General features: G+C 37.8%; 1 protein-coding gene across 2 annotated transcripts in view; it reads right to left on the bottom strand.

Annotated features, from left to right (window-relative positions):
- The window catches only part of STK32B (serine/threonine kinase 32B), a 161,652-nt gene that overhangs the window by 134,283 nt on the left and 11,333 nt on the right, over positions 1-16,036 (bottom strand). For both annotated transcript variants that reach the window (XM_019470628.1, XM_019470627.1), the window contains exon 2: positions 13,904-14,055. In XM_019470628.1, the coding sequence (XP_019326173.1) occupies positions 13,904-14,022 (119 nt within the window). In that variant the 5' untranslated portion in view covers positions 14,023-14,055. The remainder of the gene's footprint in view (positions 1-13,903; positions 14,056-16,036) is intronic.

Raw genomic sequence — 16,036 nt, forward strand, 5'->3', positions numbered from 1 at the left:
GTTGGACTCGATGATCTTAGAGGTCTTTTCCAACCTCAATGATTCTATGATTCTATGTTTTTATGCTCCTGCTGCAGCTTCAGGTTAAAAATTCAATACTCATGGAGAATGTGGAAGAGGGTAGAGGATAGCATGGGTGAAAGTCCTGTAAGCTTAATCGAGACTTTTCTTTTTATTATTTAATCATGTTCTCCAAGTAAATAAGACAGGAGATTAAAAGTAATACTTTTTTCCTCCAGGTTAATCAATGGATAGTTATAGGATTTTGTCTTTACCACTGATTCTAGACTGCAACAAAAAACACTATGTCTCAGGGAAGGAGATGCTTGTTGGACACTATCATTTAATTTCACTATAACTATACATCCTCCACTTCTGGGAGTCATGAATGAATAAAACAAAACATCTTCCCAAGGTTAAACTGAATCGCTTCACACATGACTGATTAAACAGGGGAAAAAAGTGTTTAAGCAGGGAGCATATCGATTTCTGCTGAGGCACCACCGAACTGGCTGGCCGCGCCAGTGATGGGACCCCGGTACCAGCTGCCCCATCCTGTTAGCCTGGCTGGGAGCCTCGGCTGTGACTCCTGCCCTTTTCTGTGCACAGGGCTGGAGAACACTGTGCACAGCGTTGCTTCCCAACCCGAAGGCGTTTGACAGCTCCATTACTCTGAAGCTACTGACGGCACCCTTAGTTTCTTGTGTCCTGTAGCTTAAAACCAGGTTGTGCCTGCAAGGTTGCAGAAGGTGTTGTTCAGCCAGGATTCCTTGCCTGAACAGAGGCTGGACAACAAGTTTAAGGGCCCCATTTTTCTCTTGTCACTGGGAAAGAGCACAGACAACTCAGGAGAGCACAAGAGCCTTAGTGACATGCAAAGTTTTCAGATGTCTCCTGAGTAAGAGAGATAAAAGCAAACAAAAATTACTTTCTAGAGTGTGAAATTAAACTGTTCATTAGAACAGTTACAGAATAATGAATATAGGATGTCATTAAAGCAGGCTATACTTGTCAAAGGTTGTGATAACACTAATTAAAGATATTTTTTAATCTGAATTGGAATATCAGCCATTGCCACTAATTATGCAGTTAATGTGCATGTGGCATTAGTTGTATTAAATAGACAGCAAAAGAAGGAACCACAGGCAACTCAATATTTATTGATGGGGCATCCTGAAGCTGGCGTACCAAAACACTATTATAAGTGTTATAAGATAGTCTTGAATTACTTACAGAAAGGAAAAAAAAAAAGAAATAAAGAAAAAAGAAAGAGGGAGACATTAAAAAATACTTAGTTTATCCAGCCACATTTCAGGAAATAAAGTAAACCATTTTAAAGAGTTCACCAGACATCAACAGCCTTCATACAACAAAATGGACTGCCAGCCAGACGACTCCAGAGAAGAGTGGGACTGAGAGGAATGGGAGAGGAAACCCAGGAGACTGCATCTGAGCAAGCATTTCTCTGGCATCACAAGTGAGTGATAGATCTTGATGAGCAGAAAAAGGCCTAACATGATTGATTAGGAACAGATACAGATGCAGTATGGAGTTGTTTAAGGGCTCAAAGGAAAATTAAATACAAGCTCACTGACAGAGCAGTACCAACACAAAAGTTCAATTTCTTCTTCAGCATCGAACTGGGTTAAAGAGTCATAAAAGTAGTGGGTTTTCCCCTGTTACTCTGAGTGAATCATGTTGTGCTCTTCAGCTGTCCCAGGCTGCTGAGGTGGCTGTTGGTCACAGAGCTTCTCTGGCAAATTGTTCGTCTTAGAGCCTTTTACTTGGGATGTGGAGGAAGAGCTGTTCATTTCTCGATAGCACATGTGTGCGTGAGGCAGCCACCACACAGCTAGTCCCAAAGACACGCTGCTGTCTGTGACTCTAGATGCTCACAATGTCATTTTCAATGTTTCACTCCTTTTTAAAAGCCTGCCTTATCAATCTTTCTATATCTTTGTATCCTAATGACTAGTGCCAGTTTTTCAGTACAGCTGAAATTCTTGTTTCCACTTGAACAAATGCTAGAAAACCCTATGCTTCATTGGTATCATTCTGTAATTTAGTGATCCCAAATATGGATCAGAATCAGACTTTTGTCATTATTTCATAGGAGCCTTGTTAGACACCAGATGCCACAAGGCTTTTAGAAAAGTGACAATACAACTGTAGGTAGCTTGTCTAAGCCCATACTTCACTAAAGACTACTTAAATGCAGGCAGCTAGACCATGGCTGAAGTGGAAGATGTTGCTAACCAGGCTTCCCAGATCTAGTAAAAATATGCAAGTGTTCACATATGAACCCTGGATCATCCAGTAAAGCTGTTTCAAGAAGTGAAAATTGTACTACCTGTCATTTATATAGGGCTGGTTGTACTAACTGGAAAGAAGCCATGCTTACACTGCTCTAAGGAATGAAGTACTGTACTATCAAAACTACAGATGTCACCATTTACTAAGCGATGAACAATAATAATAAGGATAGTACCTGAGACCAGCATAACATATTTTATCCCTCTCGGATGTTAATATCTTAACTTGTAAATTATATCTCTACATTATTCTACTGCCTTATGAAGCTTAACTCCTAAAATTTCTTTTAAATGTATAAAGCTTAGAATATGCTGTTCTATTTTTATCATATAATTTGATCATTTATCATTTACTAAATTATTTTCTCTATGATGAAATATTTTGGGGTTTAATATTATCTTCAAATAAAGGATATTTTGCTCAAGGGAGTATTTCAAGTGTTCTAGTTCAAGGTGAACAAAATATTTTGGTGGTTTTTTTTTTTTTTTTTAAATGGTTGCAGAGTTTTCAGCTTCCACAGAAAGAACAGCATGCACAGAGGTTTATAGCGCATGCCTCCTCTTCTTTGGAGAGACCTGAGAAACAAAACCTGACTTCCTCTTCTGCTTTCTTTATTTTCAAATAAAGGGAAGTAAAGGAAGTTCAGACCTTGAAGAATCTGACTTATGCACCAATATTGGTTACATTTTCTGATTAGATTAGATTTTGTACCCACTGAAAGTGAAAAATGCCTTCTCCTTTCATCCCACAGTTCACAACCCTCACCAGGCTCATTATCACTTCTGTTTGCATTCTTATTTTCTCCCACCCTTCTCCCAACCCATCTGTTGGTCAACCTGTGAAAGCTATGGTCAAGAAGAAGAGTTACTTCTGTTAGTTCCATTTTGCTTGTTGGTTTGCCATCAAGACTCAATCCCACCACCTCAGCTTTTTGCAAGAAAGAATTTATCATCTTCTGCATCCTGGATAAATTCTAGTTTAGGTAGTTACAGAGAATTTGACAGGCAGAAGTCATTTTCCTCCCGGCCACAACTGTTTTGCAGAGGAATTTAAATAGCCATCTTCATAGCCCACGACCTTTCTTTGGTCAGGACATAGTTTGTAAAAAGTACAACATCAGTAGAAAAGGAACCTTAAATCCTCCTTTATGTGGCGTGTACTTATGAAACATGAGAGTTAGTCTCTTCTAATGAGAACTTTATACTGCAAAACTGTCATTAATTTAGAAACAAGATACCATTAATCACTTTCTGAAGTCAGATTCAGCTTCTCACTGCACTTTACAAGTACAATAAATATCATTTTAGTCCAATAAAATGGAATTAAGTGCACACTTGTGTTGTAAAAATCTGTAATTGACTTTTAAAAAAATAAAAGCTTTGATAAATTTTAATGGACCAAGGCAAAGGGTCCCCTAAGCAGGCAATATTGAAATAATAATGCATTACAGAACTTCTTGCTTTGGTTCAATCCCACTATTTGCCATTTTAAATCCACTCTATTTGGTACAATTCTTACAATGCAAAATTTAAATTGCCTTACACTCAAGATTTTTATTATTATCAAGATATTTATTATTATTTATTTATTTACACCTCTTAAATCTATATAGTTAGACTTTTGTCTTCTGTTCTGTCCTTTTGGACATTTGTCCAAAAAAGTCCCCAACTTCTAATATTTGGCAACATGAAAAATAGTCTTGGCATTCTAGCAGAAGTAAAAAGGAAAGATCTGACTTGAAGAGCTAACATATTACCTGAAGTACACAGACATTACTTCAATTATCACTATTTTGATATTCCTTGCTTGTTGCATGGTGGTTTTTTTGTTTTTAATATTGGTGCCCCAACTTTTACATCAACCTATCATAAATAAAAAGGAATTTACCTATGCATTTCATCTCTGTTTTGAACTAAAAATATCATTGCTAAAATCTCAGATATATTCTAAATTAAACTACTAGGAATAATTTCCAAGCCATATTACACCACCAATAGTCTCCAAGAATAACTTTAACATTTTTTGACTAGGTGTAGATTTGTAGGATCTGTTCAGTATCAAAGTTTTGCAGTGAAAGAGTTAAACACTTATTTTCATGCTGTAATGATCACCTACTTTGCATTCACTCTCTGGATGTCTATGGACGATTTTACAAGTACATCCAAGACAGTTTTGCAGTCTGATGGCTGTCCCACAGTTGTAGAGCTTTGTTAAAGCGGTGCTGAGCTGCATCTTATATAGTCTACCTTTAGCAGAGCTTTTAGTACAGGCTAATTGCAGTCCCAGTTTCCATAGCATAGGTAAGAATCGCTCATGCCTGCCTGAAAACAGTAGATTTGCAAGATGAACTCATTACTCTGTCACTGATTATGAGAACCACTTTACCTACAGGACCTTGGTTATCAGTTTAATTACACACTCTAGCTATCATGTTTGGCATTCATATCCTTTAAAGCAGAGAATGAAGAAAAAAAGAAAAAAAAGAAAAAAAAGGACTGCTTGCCTAAATTGGCAATTGAGGAGTCTGAAGCAATGTCTAAGGGCTTTTCTTCTTTCTTTCCCATCTCGTTAGGCTGAGAGCACTGGAACCCTGCTCCCCTTTAAGCTCTCCTGAGCATACCCCTGCCACAGCACTGGAGCTCTGCTTCTGGCCAAAAAGGAACAATACTCATCCCTGCCACAAATGTGCAGAGAATTATTGTGACTATCTACACCACAGACCTGAGACATGGCCAAGGCTAGCCCCAAGCTCAAGAGTGTCTCCTTTGCATAGCAGCTATCTCCCTGTGAAGGCAGAATGAAGCAATAATGGCGAATTCATAAGAGAAACTTGACTGAAACTGAACATTCTTAAAACAAAAGGGATTATTTTTCCCAGCAGTTTGATATTTATCGGTGTTTAAATAAAATTCCTCTTGCAGTGAAAGCTTTGTGTGAGAAAAGTTTATTATGGGTCAGCAAATAAAGTCTCTGTCTCGGTAAGAACGATGCAGAAGACAGGCTCCTAAGAAAGGTCCCAGGATGCAACGAGACATACATGAGATGAAATATCTATTGCAGCAGTTTTTAATGCAAAAAAGATCAAAACTTAAACTATGCCAAAGGCCAATTCCTGCTTTTATGAGGACCATATTAAAGTTAAGTCCAAAGATATATATTTCAAGGTGACAGCAATTTCTCACAGGAAAAAATTAGTCACCGGAACAAAATTCAATATAGGCAGACTCGAGACAGTGTTCCAATACTGCCAATTAGTATCTTAAGGTATTAAAATCAGCACAAAAATAAGTAACTGTTGGATCATGCATTCATCAGTCAGTGAAGATGTTCCAGCTAACACTTATTTAGCACAAGCATCCAGAGGTTACCAACTGGCAGTGTTGAGTCCAATGTAATTTCCACAGCCAGAAATAATATCCTGAATATTTACAACTCAAGACAAATCTTTCCTATATTCTCTTCTTCCAATTATCCTACCCTTCCTGCTGCCTTATCACCTTTTCTTGCCCTTTTTCCTCCATCATTATATCTTCTAAGGCTCTGGAGAACAGACATTTTTTTCAATCTTAGATATAAAACTTCTATATCTTTACCAATTCCAGATTTACATTAATGCAGTGATGAATTGATCTAGCTATCTGAGGAAAGTACTCACCCTTTGCTCCCTCTAGAGCAAAAAGAGTTCACCCATCTAAGCTCTGTACGAGAAACTAAACATATCTTTCTCCCTTGATTTACAAATTCTTCTTGCCTGGAAAGGAATCTTAGAACCCATCAGATATCTAGAATGGCCCAGGATTACATGGCCTGGGGTTCACGACCTCAGTTAAATTCACAAAAGAAGTAAGAAATGTATATTGTATCAATAAACATGTCAGTGGCTGTTCTCCAGCACCAAGACCAAATGGCACAGAAAAGTCTGTGCCTAGACTATTAAACCATCAGCCTCAAAAAACAGGGTGATGGCATGCAAGCTGCCTACTCGGAGCAATCTGGCTGCGCCTGGGGCTTCTCTGGGATAGTGCTCATGCCCCAGCCCACAGCGAGGCTAGGAGTGGGTCTAAAAATATTTAGCAGTATGGAAGATTGGGTTCAAGAGTCCAGGAAGAATACCCAGATTTAAATTACTAGCATAGGTGTAGCCAAAGAGGGCAACATCGTAGCCTTTCTTCCCATAAACCAGGCTTAGAGCAGCTGGGTATAACCAAAGGGAGCTAAAAGCATTGAGCACCTTCATTACTCTCCAGGAAAACTGAATGTTTGTCAGGATCTGTTGTTTCATGACCATTTGGGGATCCACCACATACTATTAAGATAGACATCATTACAGCCTGACTTTCCTTTTCAGCAGGACTCCTTACTGCTGAAGAGGCAGTCAGGCTAGTAGCAAACACCCAGCCTGTGTCCCAACAGGAAACGCCACAACACCCCTGCTCCCTTCCAAAAATATCATGTAATTTTTCTTTTAGACCACGGACTTTACTCACAACCTTTGGTATAGAGTCTCACGAAGCTCAGAAAGCTGGTCATATTAGATATCAGAAAAGACATTTTCCATCCCCTATAAAACATTTTCACTCCAGATTAGGTCTACTATACCAAGCCAAGTTACACAACACTGCAGCGACTAAGCAAACTTACCTAAGACCAACCTGAACCACGTCCTCTTGGTGCTTGGGGTCTCTGATAGGTAATTGATGCTCCTTGACTGGTTATTTTCAGCTCCACCCAGCAGTAAAACACTTGGCCAGGTGCTCTTGCTTCCCTGAGTTTGTAGGTTTATACACATTTCTGATGCCAATCTGAGGAGCAGAGCCGTGCTATGGGGCAGTCCAAGGTGATGTTTCTCACAGCCTATTCTAGAAAGGGCACCTTCGCAGAGGAGTGATAATTTCCAGCTGTGCGTGTGTGTACGTTAAACGACCCATCCAACACTTGAGACTGAACAAATAATTTCTTCTCTCCAGCATTCTTTTTTCTCTTTTTTACCTTCCCTTTCTTTTGAAGACAGACTGGGGTATTAGGTGAATTCAGAAATGCATGAACATTTTTGCTACAATGTGTGTTCTTCACTTGTTCCAGTTTTCACTGGATTTGAAACTTAGTTTTACTCTAGCTGGGGGTATTATGTGAATTCAGAAAATTCTGAATGCTATTTTGCTACAATGTGTGTTCTTCACTTGTTCCAGTTTTCACTGGATTTGAAACTTAGTTTTACTCTAGCTGGTAGCAGTAATGTACTTTTGTAGATCTGTGTTATGAAATACATACAGTTTCCAGAGACTGATGAGTAGAAAAGAAAAATACATCAAAATATAGAGGCAGTCTGAGAATGCAGCTAACACTTCTTTATGTGTTGTTAAATATATCAAACATATTGTTCTGTCTATAGGAAAATGACCTATAAGCTGACAAAAGTAAATCTTCACCCTTCTCCCTCTTGCTGCCTTTGAAATTGTTCTGACAATTTAAAAAGTGTATAACAGCTTTAAGCATGGCTATTAAAAATAAGATCACTTCAATGTTCCAAAAGTTTTGAGGAATGGTCCAAAACTTTTTTCAGATTTTTCTGTTCCACATCAGCAGAGAAACCATTTTGATATATGAGTTTTTTTCCAAAAAACTTCTGTCTTTTGTGGTAAGCTGTATTATTTTCAGAGCAGCCAGTGGATCTACTCATGTTTGAAGACAAGTCATGTAATGACAAGTCTAGCCACGTTGGTAGATAGGGAGTAACCTGGCTCTTGGCTCAGTCTTAATGCATGTTGTGAGAAAGATATTTAAAATATGGATCCTTTCAGGAACGCTACACGTCTCACCCAGGGGACACCCAGATATTTGGGGAAGGATAAACATGGATAAAATGCTGGATCTTAGAGGGGCACATTGAAGTCTCAAGGTGGGACCATGTTAGGAGCTGACGTTTCTACAGCTCCTTCATCTATGCTTGAAATACACGACATACAAAATGTCTGATAAAAAACAGGACTGCTTTTCCTTTTAAGAAGGAATCTCTATTATCAGAAATGCCTCTAACGGTGATAAAACTAGCTACAAGGCTCACATGTCTTTAAGCACTTATTCAATTTCATTTCTAAAATGAAGGTTATAAATCAACCCCAAACCCTTCCTGAAAAACGTTGTTACCCTCCAAGCTATTATGAGCATTTACAGAAGAATGATTCTTTTCTGTGTCAGATGTTATGAAAGACAGTTCATACTTCAAATAATAAGATTTATAAGTTGAGATTGTGAAGTTAAATTTAATAAAGCTCAGAGAAGATGCATGAGCCTCAAAAAGCTTTTTAATATAGATCTTTTGGAGTTGAGATGCTACCCTTGTTTTATATTAGCTGTTCTGTATTCTTCTGTATGCTGGAGTTACTGATGGATACCAACAGAACTGCCCACTACAGAAGGTTTGCCTTCTTTCCTCTTCTCTTTCTCTCCATGAGAATTTAACTTATGACAGATTGCTTAAGTATATCTCATTACTTCTTTGTACAGTTGTCATGCATAACTAAAGGGCTTCATGTTTGTTTCTTGAGTTGCCAACTTTTCTTTTTGATGATGTCATTCCTCAAAGAAAGATTAATGTTCTTGGTTAGTATTCCCTTTGGTTAAAGGAATTGTTGGGAGATTTACCGTTATATTAATTTTATTTTGAAGGTCCGGATGATTAACTTTTGAAAATCAGCTGTTCTGGTCAGGGACAGTCCCACAAACTCATGAAAAGGTTGTCATGAACAGAATTTCCTCCAAATATGCTTTTCAATATTGGATTGGGTATCCCAAAATTGGATTTGGGATTTGACATTTTGAATTAAAAGAAATAAGATTTCATTTCAATTCATCCAAAAGAAAAAAATAATTTTTTATGACACTGAAGAACTTCTTACAGAAAATGATACTTTGAAAAAAAAAGCAAGTATTTTGATAATTAAATTCCCAAATTTTTTCATCATGTATATCCCTTCCGGACAAAAGAACAACAGAGCAGACCTAGGCTACCTACCTAAGCTTAAGTCTTGCTTCGTATAACTGGGAATTAGGGGAGGGAGGAATCAAGGGGAAGGGACAATGCAACCAAAATAAGTACCTAATTTCCCTTTCAGATCAATGGAGAAATGTAGATTTTTCTGAAGACTTTCGGAGTGTCATCCAGACTGGTCCAGCCAGCTAACTACTTTTCACTGAGATTGCAAGGGGCAAATAAGATAGATACATTTATATCAGCGAATCTCTTGGCACTATCATCATGTTTTCTGTAGTAGACAAGTAGTCAGCTTGTCTGGACAGCAGGATATATGAGCTCTAGGCTCCCTTTAGCATGGGCAGCCAGATCCCCAATTCTTCACAGACTACATGACTGTTTAACCACAAGCCCGTAAACTGTTTTATGCAAACATACTTTACTACAGTTCCTAATCCAAAGTCTGTTTTCAGTTTTTACCCAATGACAATATCTAATGTAAAATGCACACACACCACAATTAAACCATTTTGGAAAAGCTGTGCACCACTACTCGTCTTAGTCTGGGTCCTGCCTATAACTGAATTTCTGACTTTCTCTAGGACTGCTAGTGTTTTTTTAGTTAACAGTGTCAGTTGCTGTCTACTGATGTGGGGGCTGCAGCAGAGCTCTAGATGGCAGGTTGGTACTTACCTTCTCAGAATAATTACTTCTGAATATCCTTGGGAAATCAAAGTTGGATACCCAGCTAAGTAGGGAGATGCCAATTAAATTTAGTAGGCTGATGGGATTTTTGAGTTTTAGTCACTAAAATCTTACCTTAGCCAGGACTTCTGAAAACTGATATGCACCCCTAGAGAGTGTGATAGAGCCTAGAAAGACAGATTAGTCCAAAAAAGCCTCGTCAAAAGAAACTCAACATTTACACGAGCTGCAGCTTTGTTATTGCCCATACACCATGACATAACTATTCCTTGTTAAATTAATATTCCAGTTTGTGAAACAAGATAGAGTTAGTAGCTCCTGTTACAGCCCATTTGTACATTTACAATGCAATTAAAAAAATGAACAGAAAAAAATCTAACTCAGAAAAATGAACCACAAATCTAGCTGCAATTGCTATAGAAGAAATGCAGCGTCAGCTGTTTTCTTCCATTAGTATGCCAGGAATTGACTCATAAGAGGAAATCTCATTGATTCCTGCTAATCATCTAGTGTAACTTATAGCTACAATGTAAATGTATTCAATGCAAATTATTATTGCATCTAAACTGCCAGTAAAAATACATTAAACAGGCTGCTAATTCACCAACTACCAACAAAAATGCTGTTATTTTAAGAAATTATTGCTGGGAACACATAAAATATGTTTAAGGAATACTACATTTGTACTTGCAGTGTTCCTTTTCTCATGGTAGTAAATAAGCAAATAAAATGTAGTTTCAATTATTAAATACATAAAATATAATTAATATGTTTAAGAGCTTCATAAAGCTTAGTGTTAATAGAACAGATGTGACCATTATTCATGGGTCACTTGTGATTTTTGTTTTGCCTTTGTTGCAGTTCAATAACAGAAGTCATTATTTGAAGACAATATGTAGTACATCTTGAAATGCAGGCAAAAGTTGAGTTAGAGCATTCAGAGGTCTGGAACATGTTACTGCAGTCTGCAAGTGTAGACACTCCAGAAATATATCAGAATCTATTTTAAATTCATTTAGGATTGTGCAAGGCTAATTATAGAAACATATTATGGGCTTGGTACAAAGAATGAGTTATTTGGGGTAGGCTAGATCAATTTTGGGGAGGCTTGGGTTCACGACTTTCCTTTGCTGTGCTAGCCCACAGGGTGAAATATAGGTTCTCCAGTAGTTAGTAGCTCACTCTGGAGTCAGGGCTTTGAATCACTAGACATTTGAATGTGTAATGTTAGAGTTGAACACTTCAGGTGAAAATATTAAGTGTCAATGAAACTATTTTTGGAAAATTTTTGACAGTTCTAATTGTGCATGTCCAAGTGCCTGAATATCAGTAGAGTCTCATATATCTGGGGTTTGACTACACAGTTGCCCACCTTTAACAAGAGGGATGGAGGTCCCTAGAGCAGGATCTCCTACTCTCGTTTGGCCACTCTGCTTATCATAGTAGATGAAACATGCTGGGGAGCATTTCCAGGCCAGCTGGCAGGGAGCAGCTCGTGCCTCTGCTAGGAAGTCCTTGCTGCTGAAGGGCACTGGCCACCCCACATTGATCCGTGGGATACTGTGACTCTGGAACTATCCCAGGAGCTGTTTAGGAAGGGACTGGCTCACATGGGACAGGCACGGGCCAAGGGCCAGTCCAGCTGCATCAGACAGCACCTGGGAATGTTCCTGGATGCTCTTTCACCTACTAGCTTAGCTGTACCTTCACATGTTCATGTTTTGTCCCTAAGGAGAAACAAAGTATCTTGTATACATGGGCATTTCAGGCTGCAAAGCACTGAGATGCTAAGGCAGCATGGGCTGAATGGTTGCACAAGCAAATTGCCTATCTTCGCAGGACTATCCCTGAATGTGGGCATTGATTTTAGATCTGGATGTAGGTCTTCAGACTATTCCATGTTCTTCTGTCTCATACCATAGACCTGAAAACTAACCTTGGTGACAGGGAGACAGGACTGTTGGCTGCTGAGCTGGGTCAAAAGCTCTAATGCAAGTGATAAATTTCAGGCCCTATCCATGGGAGGTGACCTGTCATTTATTATGTGATCTGATGGGTGGGCAAGCCCCCTCTGTGCCTTCCCTTCAGAGAAAAATCTTGTCATTCTTCCTAATAAGCATCGTAGATAGACTGGTCAACTATAAGCGTTGCTAGAGACATTGAATATAGAACACTGTTAGTGCACTGAAGCATCTTGAATAGTGTTCTTTTTGCCTGAAATATTTTGTTAATTCTAGAGTACTACATTTCATTTTCTACATTTCTCATATACACATATAGTATAACATTTGAGTTTTGAGATCTTGTGACAGTATCTCAGAAGCACGAGAAGACTAAATTAATTATTTATTTTATTAATTATTATTATACAATAAAAATCATGACCACATCCAACACATTTTAAGGTATTGCTTATTTCAGGTTTAATCTTTGGCATGAAAAATAAAAACCATGAAAGAATATTGATTAGCTGATTATAATTCAGTAATTGGAACCTAGCATACTTTTTGTTTCACAATAAATATTTGATCTTTAGTCCTTCAGCATTATTATATTTTCTGAAGTATCTTGTACGTCATGTTAACCTATGACTGTTTCTGCACAGTGTCTAGTTACACCATGAGATCTTTGCCACCCCTTGTCAAAGAACAAAAGTTTGTGTGAGTTCAAAAGAGATTAGACAAATGCATGAAAGAAAAATCCACAGGCTCCTAAGCACAGAGATACCACATCTTTAGTGAAGAAATCACCAGAATTGCTGAAACCTTGGAAAATATACTCGGAAAGTTTTGTATTACAGTCACAATATTTATATATTTTTCTTTAAGCCTCCAACAGGATATTAGGTTAGCTCAAGTATGATCATTCATGTCTAGTGGAGAGCACTTGAGACATATATATGTGATTAGGTCCTCTTTGAATGAACGTTGGGATCAAATCCTTTGCTGGTATAAATGGGTGCAATTACAGCACCCACTGTAATTGCAATTACAGCAATAAAGCTGTGTTAACTCAAGCCAAAAAATAGTTTGGCTTTTAGTTCATGAAAGATGCTAAGCTGGCAACAAGAAATTTTTCACCTGTACAGGTCAAGAGTGAGCTAAAGGATGGGCAAAAGGCTGTAGATTAGGCACTGACCTCTAGTAAGACAGCTAGAACTCACAAAACAGAAGGTCTGTTTGCACTGTGACCATCTGCAGCCAATCAAGCTATTCACAACCTGAACAATTTTCACATCATAATGGTTTATGTCCCCTTTTTTTTGAATTTTATAGGTCATTTTTAGATAAGGGAGGAAAATCTGCGTCCCATTACTACTATCATTACATAAAAGCCAGCAAATATTTTAAGTTGGTGGTGTAGTTGAAGCTAGTCATTGCTTGTCCAACATTTTCTCACACTCATATGTGACCGAGTCATGCAGTGGCTAACACTGGGAAGATAAGAGAAATTCCGGGTGACAAAAAGATGTTTTTCTGTTGTTCCATGTCAGCCATTTTTTAAAAGTAATTGAGTTTTGAATTTTCTCTGAATCAACTAAAAAAAGTTTTAACTGAATGGTTGGGTTTGATATTCCACAGCCTTATAACAGATGTTTAGTCCAGGTATTGTCAAAAAGAAATGATGAAGCTGGACAGAGCAACACATTTCCACACACTGCTGTAACAATCTGGAGAGAAACCAAACCAGAAATGAAAAGGTGAATGTGATGTTTAAATATTCCGTTGCAAAAGGGCATCTCTAAAGTATTCATGAAAAATAAAACCCTCGGTCAAACCTAAATACCTTAAAAAAAGAAGTCACCACAACTTTTTTTGTACTTTTCAGCTTTCCAGCCTTCCATAGCCTGAACTGATTCAGCAATAAGTAGAAAACTAGAAATCCTTGACAGAATCTTAAAGGTTTGCTTACCATAGATTGACTAGGAAGGGATGCTCCAGGCCTTGCATTATCTGTAGCTCCCGAAAAACATTTCGAACTTCATCTCTCTCAATGCACTTCTGTTTATTCATGTATTTCATGGCATACATTTTCTTGGTGTCTCTCTTCTGTACAATGCACACCTAATTGACAGCAAAGTAAAGGACAAAGTTTGACACCTACAGAAAGGAAACTCAGTTGTGACTTTGAAAAAAAGGAGCCTTTTATGATATTTCAATAATCCAGGTCTGGATACCAAAACCTAGAAACACCTTCAGAAAGTCCGTATTACAGCAATGCAGGATTCTTTGTAATATATTGTAATTACTAAATTAACAAAAGAACACCCCACCCCTGTATAAGAAGAAATGGGGACGAAGAAAAGTGGCATAACTTTCAGAAGTTACATGGTAAAGCTGGGAAGAATACACTCCAATTGCTCAAATTACAGGCTGTTTCATTAGTCACAGAAATTACTGCCTCCTGCCTAGGAAAATGCACGATCATTGTCCTCATTCCTGCGAGTCAATACACATATCTTGATTACTGCATCATAAACATAGCCTACATTCACAAGGCTCAATATTTCATCTAAATATCAGAATTATGCTCCCTTAATTATTGTTGAAAAGAAAAAGAATTTTCGTACAGAGATTCATCATAATATTTTTCAAGTCACAAGAAACCATTATAATGATTTAGTCTTTGGCAGTAAATTTCTTTGCTTTAACTTTGTTTTCTTTTTTTAAAAAAAGCCAAATAATTTTGTAAATGCGGGAAGGAAATCTTAGTCAAGAGAATTCCCAGGTAAGGCCTGGATTGTTTTTCGTTGTGGCAGCATACCTTATGAATGAAGCTGGAGAGTGTCACCGACACCACATCTAAGAACCATTGTTTTAAATATGATTTCTGACAACACAGAAATATAAGATTGTTCGCTGTCTCATCTCCAAAGCTGGTGTAAATCTCCTCTTCATAACAGCCCTACATACACACATAGAACAAAACTATATCTTCAGCAGATTTTTGCTCTGAAGGATTTTTCCTGTTAATTGATCAGGACTTTTTTAAGTGACACTCCTAATGTGTCTTCACAGCCAAGAGAATATTAGTTGAAAATATTATTTTGGTGCAACATTTATATTACTGATACAGCCATAGGCTCCAATCAGAATTTTTCATCATCAGGATATATACAGACTATGTACTGGAAGCATCTGGTTTAGATATCACAGCTCTGTACTATCTAAATTCAAGGGTATTCTGGATTCACTTGTTGTGGGCACTATGATTTTATATGTATATTTATGTACATACACACGCACACATACACACTCCCATATTATGCACATGTAAAATTATAATATACATACATAGTATACACACATAAAAGTAGTGCTCAGAGATCAAATTACAACATGGTGCCAACCAAAAATAAATCCTTTGGGTTTGAGTTGTATATTAAAGAACTTGCAGTGCTCAAAATTCAGAAATGGTCTGGAGAAACTAAGACCATTTCCCACAGCTGAAACCTCTGACTTTAACAAGGTGTCATCTGGATTCTGGACTTGGTGACGAACCACCAGCACCAGGGTAAGGACCTTAGAGAGACCTACTGTGTGGTCACTTATTTCTTAATCACAGAGGAAAGGCTCCAGGAGCATATCATCAGCATATTTTACTTCCCCTACATTTTTCCAGTCCCTCCAAGAGGAACTGGACCAGTGAACCCAAACCACATTTATTTCTCTGCAACTCTATTTCCATGAAGTGTGTCCTTAAGCTCAAATCTACTACAAAGAGAGGAGTTAATAGTACTTTTAACCTATAATGATAAGGTGTGATTAAGCAGAGTTTCTAATTGCCTTTCCTAATATCAGGAGGTGTTCTGCTAATTAAGTAAAACATGGATGGTAATGTTTTTTCTTGAGCCCATCAATGTTGCACAATGGTGAGTACCAAAGTTTTCTTTCATTTTCCTCCTTGGGCTATTACAGAAAGTCTGAATGTTGGTGATGTCATAGAATCATAGAATCATAGAATCATTGAGGTTGGAAAAGACCTTTAAGATCATCGAGTCCAACCATCGACCCAACACCACCATGCCCACTAAGCCATGTCCCT

Source organism: Aptenodytes forsteri, unplaced genomic scaffold (genome assembly GCF_000699145.1).
Source record: "Aptenodytes forsteri isolate BGI_AS27 unplaced genomic scaffold, ASM69914v1 Scaffold111, whole genome shotgun sequence".
NCBI classification, from domain to species: Eukaryota; Metazoa; Chordata; class Aves; order Sphenisciformes; family Spheniscidae; genus Aptenodytes; species Aptenodytes forsteri.